The 12,036-nt window shown below is 35.2% G+C and overlaps 1 protein-coding gene and 1 long non-coding RNA gene across 2 annotated transcripts; both read left to right on the plus strand.

The window, feature by feature from the left end:
- The first annotated feature begins 1,294 nt into the window (after window positions 1–1,294).
- On the plus strand, window positions 1,295–4,408 carry LOC144447991 (uncharacterized). The gene is made up of 3 exons (XR_013482075.1): window positions 1,295–1,398; window positions 1,743–1,862; window positions 4,279–4,408. It is a non-coding gene; the product is annotated as an uncharacterized LOC144447991 (long non-coding RNA).
- Window positions 4,409–7,642: 3,234 nt separating this feature from the next.
- LOC144448224 (2-hydroxy-6-oxononadienedioate/2-hydroxy-6-oxononatrienedioate hydrolase-like) lies at window positions 7,643–11,106 on the plus strand. Its single transcript, XM_078138378.1, has 6 exons — window positions 7,643–7,868; window positions 9,186–9,288; window positions 9,645–9,770; window positions 10,102–10,300; window positions 10,479–10,662; window positions 10,940–11,106. The coding sequence occupies exons 1-6, from the start codon at window positions 7,643–7,645 to the stop codon at window positions 11,104–11,106; spliced, it is 1,005 nt and encodes a 334-aa protein (XP_077994504.1).
- Window positions 11,107–12,036: the final 930 nt, after the last annotated feature.

Here is a 12,036-nt window from a genome sequence, read left to right on the forward strand (position 1 = left end):
TCAGTTATTTACTCATGTCATCGAATTATATACTATAAGCCAGATATTACAGCAGACAACATACTTTATATAAAGAATGGACATGTCTATGGAATCTTGTGCGATATTATGTAGTTGACACGTGTAGAGGCGTGTAATGCACAGTGTGGTTGTGTTGTGTTGTGTTGTGTTGTGTTGTGTTGTGTTGTGTTGTGTTGTGTTGCCTTGTCTTGTGTTGTCTTGCTTTGCATAATTACATTGTCTTGCATCATATTGATTGCACTGTATTACACTCGTATTGTATTGTATTATATCGTAGTGCGTCATATTTATTTATTTTGTATTGTATTGTATTGTATTGTATTGTATTGTATTGTATTGTATTGTATTGTATTGTATTGTATTGTATTGTATTGTATTGTATTGTGTTGTGTTGTGTTGTATTGTATTGTATTGTATTGTATTGTATTGTATTACATTACATGATATTTGCATTGCATTGCATTGCATGGTATGGCATGGCATGGTCTGGTATGGTATTGTATTGTATGGCATGGTATGGTATGGTATTGTATTGTATGGCATGGTATGGTATGGTATGGTATGGTATGGTATGGTATGGTATGGTATTGCTTGCATTGCATTGCATGGCATGGTATGGAATGGTATTATGGTTTGGGATGGGATGGTATGGTATTGTATTGCTTGCATTGCATTGCACGGTATGGTATGATATTGTATGGTATGGTATGGTATGGTATGTATTCTTTGCATGGTATGAAATGGTATGGTGTTGCTTGCATTGCATTGCATTGCATTGCATTGCATGGTATGGTATGATATTGTGTGGTATGGTATGGTATGGTATGGTATGGTATGGTATGGTTTTGCATTGCATTGCATTGCATTGCATTGCATTGTATTGTATTGTATTGTATTGTATTGTATTGTATTGTATTGTATTGTATTGTATTGTATTGTATTGTATTGTATTGTATTGTATTGTATTGTATTGTATTGCACGGCATAGCATGGTATTATGGTATGCTATAGTATTGTTGCACTGCTTTGAATTATATTGTTTGGTATGGTATGATATGGTTCGGTATTGTATTGTATTGTATTGTATTGTATTGTATTGTATTGTATTGTATTGTACTGTACTGTATTGTATTGTATTGTATTGTATTGTATTGTATTGTATTGTATTGTATTGTATTGTATTGTATTGTATTGTATTGTATTGTATTGTATTGTATTGTATTGTATTGCAATGCATTACTAATTAATGAAATGTACCGCCACGTTTCCTGTAGGTATGGGTTATACTGAAGTTGATGATAAAGGGGTTTTTAATTTTTCTCCTGAACACAAAGTGGAACTCATTAAAGGTTTAACTAGAGAACTGAAGTTGGAAAGGTAAGTAAATTTAGAATGATAAACTCGAATAATTTGTAGAGGAATTAAAATTTCAGAAAACAGAAATTTCTACAATTACAGGATATGTAATTTCTTAGCATGGCTACTATATAGTACGCATGTATGTATGTATATGTATGTATATGTATGTATGTATGTATGTATGTATGTATGTATGTATGTATGTATGTATGTATGTATGTATGTATGTATGTATGTATGTATGTACGTACGTACGTACGTACGTACGTAAGTCCGTCAGTCCATGCGTGCGCGCGCGCGCGCGTGTGTGTGTGTGTGTGTGTTTATCTATTTATTTTGATCCATATTACTATCTATTTCAGAATAGACTTGGTTGTTGGTCACTCACTTGGTTCTCATTTAGCTGGTCACATAGCGGCTGATTTAAATGTCGTCCAGTCAGTGGGGTTTCTTTGTGGTAATGGTGTGCATTATAGACATGGGTGAGTAACATTGTAAAAGACTAAATGACAAATATTGAAAGGTCTTTGAATGGGATGTAGATAACAATCCAATTTGATAATCAATCTCAGACAATGTCAAATTTTCTTTAGGCCTAACAAAAAAAAGTGTGGTTCCGATTACGCTCAATTTTTGAATAGGTTGGGTAGTAGATTTTATTTTTTTTAAATATTTTTTTTATTTAAGTGTCTAGTTCAGGTATACTTATGTTTGCCGTTGTTTTCCATATATTCTCTGTGTTATTGGTTTCTTCTCATCAGATGTACAGCAATTACAGATTGGAAAAAAAGTTTTATATTGTTTTTTTCATAAGTTGATCTACAGCCACCATGTCTTGCGAGACAATATGTAAAATAAAGTTTAGGGTCAGCAGTTACATCAAATAAAGTACTGTATTAAGCAGTGATCAGTTAATACGGGCTGGGGAGGGAGCTGCATATTATGTTTTCACATCCTTCACCTTCTGACCACAGCTCTATGAAAATGGTCTGAACCCCCCCCCCCCACACACACACTTCAATTTAGTAATTACCAAAAATACCAAAAATAACAAAATACCATAGAAAAATGTATTTAGGACACCCTTAATTTCCTTATATCATTGTTAGTGTTTAAGTCAGTAACATCAACATCGTTGTTGATAATAGGTCATTAGCATTAGTTTGTGATCCTTTAGCCCAATGAAAACTAGTAACCTTTTAAGGTCTTTCCCTAAATGGAAACCAGATATATGTCTCCAATTTGCTTACAAGAGTGAAATAATGTTACTATGAGCTTAATATAACTGATAGTTATAGTACAGGCCAGAAGCCATTTACTGTTTTTAACAGGACACATTTAGTGAGGCTCATAATTTGAGTAACCCGTCTGTATCTGTGAACAACATAATGTATTGGTTACCCAAACGTGTTCCGTTAAAAACAGTAAGTGGCCGAGGACCTGTACTTTAATAACGAAGTTGTACTTCGAATTCGATGAGTTTTTAGGTTTTTCCTAGAACATCAACATTTGTTAAGTAACAGAGTGCACTTACCCATTATCATGTCAACACTATAAAAATCCAATCCCGCATAATCCCAAAAGTTCAGTGTAAAAGCCATTAACCTGGCAAGAAGTCGTACTTTAACAAATAGTAATTAAAGTTATAGCCCAATTCGTTTTTTACCCTCCGAGAAGGTCGGCATTTTCTCCCTTAGCTCTGTTACTAACCCTGGTGTGGATGTGTGCATTGTCATGTTAATAAACAAATTCTATATAAAAACTTCTTTTTTCTTCACAGGTCACTTTGTAGTGGAGTGGTCAACATGGTCATGTCATGGTCATAGAGCAATGTAGTATGCACATGTAATCATAAGATGTCAAAGCATATACTTTAAAATCTGCCAACATATATTCTTGTGGACAAAATACCTCATTTGTTCACCTGTTAAAAGTTCTGAATATTATTTATGTATATATAAAAAGAAGTGTACATATGACTATTAGTGATGACAGTGTTACCTTATGATAAAAAGATAAGCTGACGTCTTATGGTAAAATCACTAGACTGACGCCTTGCAAAGAATTAATGTATCATTGTTTTGTATGATGAGTTTACGTAATAGAGGGATTCACTGATATATATCAAGTAACATAATACCAGTTATACCCCTCTCCCACTCGTCTCCATTGTTTCAACCGTGCTCTCAATTTCATTTAATAGACATTATTTATACAAAGAGAAGGTCTGCAAACGCTTTAACCCATGAATGAAACTGTCCACAATTCTTGTTAAGCATTTCTTTAACACTGTCCCCACCTTGTCAACTGTTAAAATGTCACCAACCCGTAAACACATGTGCTGCCAAGCCTAAGACTGTAAACATGTGTGCTACCACGCCTAAATCTGTACCTGTCATTTTGTAAAGTGCGTGTAAAAATCGTCGATACCCTGACCCGGTCCAAACACAGTACCTTTAGCTACCCCAGTTAATTTACGTATTGACCACCTAACCAACATTCCTGTCCATAATTTGCCAAGATCAGTTTTTATGATCAGCTGTTATCTGCGGACAAATTAACACACGGCCCATTAATTATCCTCTTACTATATCACTGACACTTGACCGTGTAACAGTCCAGGGCTCTTACATCATTGACCTTGCCAACATCAAAGATGGGCCCGTCCTCGAACGCGAGCAAAGACAGTATTTAGAATGCAATAAAACTATTCAGCAATAAGCTGACTCCCCAATGGCCACATTAACAGATCACTGCCTTATGGAAGTATTTCCAGTTAAAAATGAATGAGATTTAGATCTAGATTAAGCAACAATGATTTCAGAATACATTCTAAGAATTTCTACGACTTGGAACTAAAATAAGTTTAATTGAAATGTTACTTTTATGTCTCTACAGGATTTTGCCCGATTATGTACATCTATGGCCAACGAAATTCTTGAGTTTTTTACTGAACATTGCTGTGAAAATCACAATATTACGAAATGTCGTTCTTACATTTGTTAGTATTGCATATAAACACATTGGTTTGATGGGAAAAACACCAATGTCAAATGTCCACAGTATATACGAACGTTCTCAAAAGAATTTCAAACAGGTATGTATGTATGTATGTATGTATGTATGTATGTATGTATGTATATGTATGTATGTATGTATGTGTCTGTGTGGATGGTTGTACATATGAGAGACAGACAGACAGACAGACAGACAGACAGACACAAACACAGGCACACATACACACGAGTTTAATACATATTTACATATTTTAATATACTGTCTTTCTACCGTAGTTTCACAAGGATATTAATCAAATTGCCAAACGTAAATTACCAGTACTCTTTATATACTGTGAAGATGACGTGTTCATTAGACCAGATATTTCACATGAAGTTATACAAATACTTGGAATGGGGGAAGAAAATACAATAAGATATAACCAGAATGGAACCCGCTGTAACCTGCAAGGAGTGACTGGTATGTATCATCATCATCATCATCATCATCATCATCATCATCATCATCATCATCATCATCATCATCATCATCATCATCACCACTACCAACACAGCCGCCACCATGGTCGTCGTCGTCGTCGTCGTCGTCGTCGTCGTCATCATCGCCATCATTGTGGCACCACAACCGTAACTGTCAATCTGTACTATTATCAATAATAACATAAAAACGTCAACACCAATTGCAACACTGTAATGTCATCATGAAACCATTTTTAATTCTTTCTTTTTTTACTGTAGATAGTAAACTCCATCGTGTTGTTGTGTTTGAAGAGGGTGGGCATAGACCTCACTGGAAATGGTCTAAAGCAGTTAGTGAAGAGATAATAAATATGGTCACAACCTTAAACGACTCTCACGCCATTAGAGAAAATGGTCAAGATGTCTTGCCGTCCTCATCAAACTGACAATATTTGTGTATTCAATTAAAGTTCGTTAATATTTGTTATACATACATTCGCTGTCGACATTTTAAACTTATATCATTAACAGCTTTTGTGTGTGAAAGACCTAACATTTTTACATAGTGTCACGAATAACAGAAAACTTGGCATGAAGCTTCAACCTGTGTTGTTGCTTATTCTAAGGTGGTTCCTCGTTATAATTTATAATGACGAACAGTGTAATGATGTAATCCAAGTTATTCCCCAACGTTCGAACGAAGATCTCGGTACCCGATGTAAAGGTAGAAAGTGCACGACGTGCTCGTGACCGGCGCATGTCAGCAGACTCGGCCAAAAAAAAGTTGAAAAAAAATGAAAAAAAAAGTTAAAAAATAAAAAACTTTCAATTATATATAATCCTTAAAAAATGTGGTTTGAAAAATAAAACAATAATCTCAAATAAATGAATTAAATAATGTTAACATGGAATAAAAGTGTGGATTCCATCGAAAAACAACACCTAAACGGTTAAAATTAGTTTGCAACTACGAAACATATAAAATACTATAGCTAAAATAAAATAATACTTTTGGCCTGATATGAACGGCTTGCCATAACCAAGTGTCGATGTTCATAACTGTTAATTGTGCAATGAATATTGAAACCATTTTCGTATCACATACATTAATACGTGCATGAAGTGGTCTTTAATTGTTACCAACTTAATAGTAATTTCAGATCGTGCAAAGAATATGGTGACAGAATACGTCTTTTTGTATCTCAATATAATAAAATATCTGTCACCCAGTGCTAGTGGGAGGGGGAGCCATCCACCTCCTACACCTTAGCAGTTGCTAGGCAACTTGCGCTTTCTTGACCAGTCTATGGTCATATACATTATCCGACAAACTATCTATTTTGTTTCAGCTATAGCTAACCTTACCTACATTACTGACGGAAGTCAATATGAAATCGAAAATGTGTTTTAGAATGAAGATATGCATTTGAGTAAAAATGGCAATAACTGCATCGTAATATATATTCCGATATTGACTATTTTAATAACCAACTTGAATTTTAAATAGCCAATTACACATTTCTATCGTATAACTTTAAAACTGCTCTCTCTCTCGAGTGTGTGTGTGTGTGTGTGTGTGTGTGTATGTGTGTATGTATGTATGTATGTATGTATGTATGTATGTATGTATGTATGTATGTATGTATGTATGTTGTGTGTATTGTATGTATGTATGTATGTATGTATGTATGTATGTATGTATGTATGTATGTATGTATGTATGTGTGTGTATTGTATGTATGTATGTATGTATGTATGTATGTATGTATGTATGTACGTACACACGTACGTACGTGTGTGTATTGTATGTATGTGTGTGTATGTGTGTGTGTTTGTGTGTGTGTGTGTGTGTGTGTGTGTGTGTGTGTGTGTGTGTGTGTGTGTGTGTGTGTGTGTGTGTAGGGGTCATCAAAACCCTGAGAAATAAAGGGGGTTCTTCTATTCTCGTTGTAGTCATTATTTTCAATCGAGGAGAGGGGTCACCAATATGAGAAGAAAATCAACCTAAATTTAAAAATGGACACTCCCTAACCTCTGGCCAGATACCCCAAGTACATGATTTATCCTCACAAGTTGGGTTTATAGCTGATTAAGTAACAAAATAGAGCCTCTGTGCAAAGGCTTGTATGAATAGTAAGAAGTGGTGGCTACAATTTTATCACTTTCCACTGTTGCTATAGCCTGGAATCCATGCGGATGAGGATTTTAAATTTTAGTTTCCCCTTGAGGGGGAAAACTTAAATTTGAACTGCCCATCCGCATGGATTCTAGGCTACTGTTGCAATACCTTGCAATGGGGATGGGGTGGGGTGGGGGTGGGTGGTACATGTTTCATGGTCCATAGATGTGTTCTTGCGTCATACCAGTGGTTAGACGGCGATGTTATTAATAGTAAACATGTATTTGCTATCGGGCGGAAAATTCCTAAACTTTTTAGTGATTTACTAAGTGTAAATATAGCCCCGCAGTACTGTACAGCTTTAATATATTTATATGTATGTCTGTATCTAATATTTTTGTTTTTCTTGTTTCTAGTTCTGTATGTTGTTTTTGACTATAGATAATGTATTTTGTTTTAGTATTATTTCATGTCAAATGAAATATACTATGCTATACTATTCTATTATTCTGATACGTTTTTGAGTTTGATGCTCTTTGAACTTTGTGATCCCTGGTTAAAGTTCAGTCCAGGGGAAATTAGCATAATTTGCATAATGTCAGCTCGCATTCTTCAAGCTCTGTCACTGCAGCTATTCTACACCGGACCATTGACCCATAACGGAAACATGACATCTGTTTACAGAGGCGAGGACCCAACAACAAATTCGTTAAAGCGAATAGACGTTCATGTGTTAGAGACAACCTTTAATGTGTCGTATGCGGATATCGGACCAAGAGATGGTCCTGTCATCATGTGTCTACACGGTTCACCGGCTACATACAGGTCATATCATACACTATTTCAACCACTAACAGCAGCTGGTTTAAGACTCATTTTGCCGAATTTACCTGGTAGGTTAACTCACTCAGTTATTTACTTATATCAAGGAAGTGTACAAAAGCGAAATTCACATAACGGCTGATTGACTTGAATATATTTCCCCAACCGTTTGGAAAGAACAAAGTTTTCTTGTATAGAGTGTGCATTTATAGTAGCAGGATTCGTGTGATATTTTCCTGAAAACAACGATATTTCCTTTGGGAAAACAACACAAGCAATACTTCTCCCTGTGCATAATAGCATATGATCCCACTAAATCCTAACATGTTACGCTGGTTATAGATATAGTTACTGACTGTCGACACACTTTTACACGTAGAGTAATACAATTTTATAAAGAAACACACATTGATCTGTGTGAGCACTATTACATCTATGGCTGTACTATCACATGTAAAGTCATGTAGGTTAATGCACGATGTGAAATATAACACAGACCACTAATGGTCTGAGTGGTCTGAGTATATATAAAGCACTGTACACCGATTGTATCGCGTGTGTAACCTTTGACCCTCCACGGTGTAACTTAACGTCAAAGTCACAAAGTTCAGTCAGGGTAATCTGCAAAGTTCATGTAGTATACTATCACCATTTGCATAATAGTTAGGCTATATCTGAAGTGCACGCTTCAAATTAATATAATTTGGTACAGACATTGATGATATAAAGTACATGCATCATATCATGGAAGTAGAACCCCGGGTTATAGTTCTATGATCATATAGGACGGTTTGATAAACTAAAACTTTCATGAAAAATATTGACCCTCCCCCAAAAAACACCGTTCCTCAGCCCCTGTAATTTCCAGTCCCCAAGGGACATAAGTTATGTGTATCTAACAATATTGGGGGGAAAAAATAAATCCATCCTCATTACTACCTACTGAAAACGCCACCATTTACTAGAACAAAAATATTACTCTAACTTTTACGAGTTAGAAACCAGACAAAATGTAAGAAGTTATTACGAAAATCATTCACAGAATGAACACGTTTAAAATTTCACTCAGATAAGCTCCACGTCGAGAAGTATCTACCAGTGTCTGTCGACAATATTGTTCTCGCACTGTATAGATTTGTGCTTTGTATTTTATATCTCCTGTCTTTTTAATATCCAAAGGGCCCGGGGAAGATTAGCTTCAGCCAATTGGGCTACCCGCTGTAAAGAAGGTTTGATTGATTGATCGATTGATTGATTGATTGATTGATTGATTGATTGATTGGTTAGTTGGTTGGTCGGTTGGTTGGTTGGTTGGTTGATTGATTGATTGATTTGATTGATTAATTGATTGGTTGGTTGATTGATTGATTGACTACGTTCTCTTTTAGGTATGGGCTATACTGAAGTTGATGATAAAGGGGTTTTTAATTTTTCTCCTGAACACAAAGTGGAACTCATTAAAGGTTTAACGAGAGAACTGAAGTTGGAAAGGTAAGCAAATTTGAAATGATCAACTCGAATAATTTGTGGATTTAAATTTTCAGAAAACAAACATTTTATACTGAAATAAGAATAGACAATAGAGGGTTAGGGTCGGGCAGCTAGACTAATAAACATTTTAATTGATGTTTTCTGTCTGTCTGTCTGTCTGTCTGTCTGTCTGTCTGTCTGTCTGTCTGTCTGTCTGTCTGTTTGTTTGATTGATTGATTGATTGATTGCAATTTATTTATTAAATCAATCAATGAAATTATTTATCTATTTACTTATTCATTGATCTATTTATTTATTTATTTATTTATTTATTTGTAATTAATTAATTACTTGATTATTTTACTTTGTATTTCAGAATACACATGCTTCTTGGTCACTCACTTGGTTCTCATTTAGCAGGTCACGTGGCAGCTGACTTAGATATCATCCAATCAGTGGGTTTTCTTTGTGGTCCCGGTGTGACGATGCACTATACACAAGGGTGAGTAACGGCCATAATGAAAACTACTGAACTGAAATAGCTTTGGCTAGGAGACCGCAGTACATCTTTGAAATACAATGACCAGATAAACTCAAATTAAAGACGCCGCTCTCGTAAATCGAAATCGTGAAAATGGGTCGCAATTATCTAGTGGTGTCTGTCTGTCTGTCTGTCTGTCTGTCTGTCTGTCTGTACACACACAATTTATACGCTTAGTTATATCATATGGTCCAAGCTATATATTACGCAACTATGTCCAATTAAGATTGAAGTCTAGATTCCAGGAATTTATACGACTTCATACTGAAATATTAATTTTATGTCTTTACAGGATTCTGCCCGATTATGTACATCGATGGCACATGAAATGTTTTAGTTTTTTACTGAACACTGCTGTGAAAATTCCAATAATACGAGATGTAGTTCTTACTTTTGTTAAAGTTGCATATAAACAAATAGGTTTGATGGGAAAGACGCCAATATCAAATGTCCACAGTATATGTGAAGCTTCTCAAATGGATTTCAAACAGGTATGTATGCATGCATGCATGTGTGTGTGTGTATGTGTGTGTGTGTGTGTGTGTGAGAGAGAGAGAGAGAGAGAGAGAGAGAGAGAGAGAGAGAGAGAGAGAGAGAGAGAGAGAGAGAGTGTATGTGTGTGTTTTCTCCATATTTTGATGGTATTAACGTCTCATTTCTCTACCGTAGTTTCACAAGGATATTAATCAAATTGCCAAACGTAAATTACCAGTACTCTTTATATACTGTGAAGATGACGTGTTCATTAGACCAGATATTTCACATGAAGTTATACAAATACTTGGAATGGGGGAAGAAAATACAATAAGATATAACCAGAATGGAATCCGCTGTAACCTACAAGGAGTGACAGGTAAGTGTTCACCACCACCACCACCACCAGTAGTATATATGGTACTGGCCAGCCATATGAACTTCGTTCATCACCTACTCTCAATACATTCAAGGATCAAGACGCGCCTGTTCACAAAAGCTTTCTATAAACAATGATCTACCGTATAACATTACGTATTGCGATTTTGGCGTTGTACAAATTCTTTTGATTGATTGATATTCATCATCATTATATGTCAACTTTGTATGTGTTGTAAATCTGTGCCTAATAGCTCATTCTTTCCTTTTTACTGTAGACAATAAACTCCATCGTGTTGTTGTGTTTGAAGAGGGTGGGCATAGACCTCACTGGAAATGGTCTAAAGCAGTTAGTGAAGAGATAATAAATATGATCAGAAGTTTAAATAAGATACACACCATCGGAGATAATGGTCAAGTTGTCTTCCCATTTTCAAACTTATAACATTTGTGTATTGAATTCATGTCCGTTCATATCAGCATAGACCCTCAACCAACAGTTATGTTAAGCCACAGACTGTAAGAAAAATTGCACATTACTGTACACTTACGGCAATTAAAGAATTGGCGGTGTTTAGATGGCATCTACACCTCTATGCACTTCGTCTAGCTCTTATTACACATATTCAACATTCGAACACAGCGTTCCCGAGTAGTGTTCGAACGCATGTACGTACTCTAGTACGATTCTCCTTGAACGTAGGCGTGCATACACACACGTACACATTTAATTTTTTTTATTCAGGTGGAAAACTATTTACATAAAACCTCGATGAAACCATTGTTGTGTAATGTTGATGTTAATGTATGCCTTCTGTGAAATACAGTTGTCTTCAACTGCATAGTAGGCATTTCCTCAATTCCACATGTTTGTAGTTATACGTTAAACATAATAAATTATGTCATTGGATTGTCTATAAGTTATAACTAAATTAATACCTGGTTTGAGTTCAGTCAATTGTAAGCTGTTGTTAAGAATACTGTGAGTACCATTTAAATGTGTATCAACAATCACGCTCAAGAAAACATTTAAACTCTGTTTGTGCCCTTGTACATCTATTGATTTACATTTACGTAGCCTAAGTTGGTACTTGTATAAAGATTATTTTTGATAAGATTGGACTCGACTTGGTTTTTAAAAATAGATAAATTTCTAGTAACAGTTCTAGGACAAATAATATTAATGGGAGACATTTTCGTACGTTGAAAAGAACGTTATGAGCAAATGTAATATTTGTTGCATGCGTACACCTGTTGTCATTGGCAATTCAATACATAATTGTACATTTTTGATGGGTAGTGAAACGATTTCACATACCGATAAACAAATGTAAATGTTACTTACTAATATAAATCCCATAATAATGTTAATGAT

This window comes from Glandiceps talaboti, chromosome 17 (assembly GCF_964340395.1).
Source record: "Glandiceps talaboti chromosome 17, keGlaTala1.1, whole genome shotgun sequence".
Classification (NCBI taxonomy): Eukaryota; Metazoa; Hemichordata; class Enteropneusta; family Spengelidae; genus Glandiceps; species Glandiceps talaboti.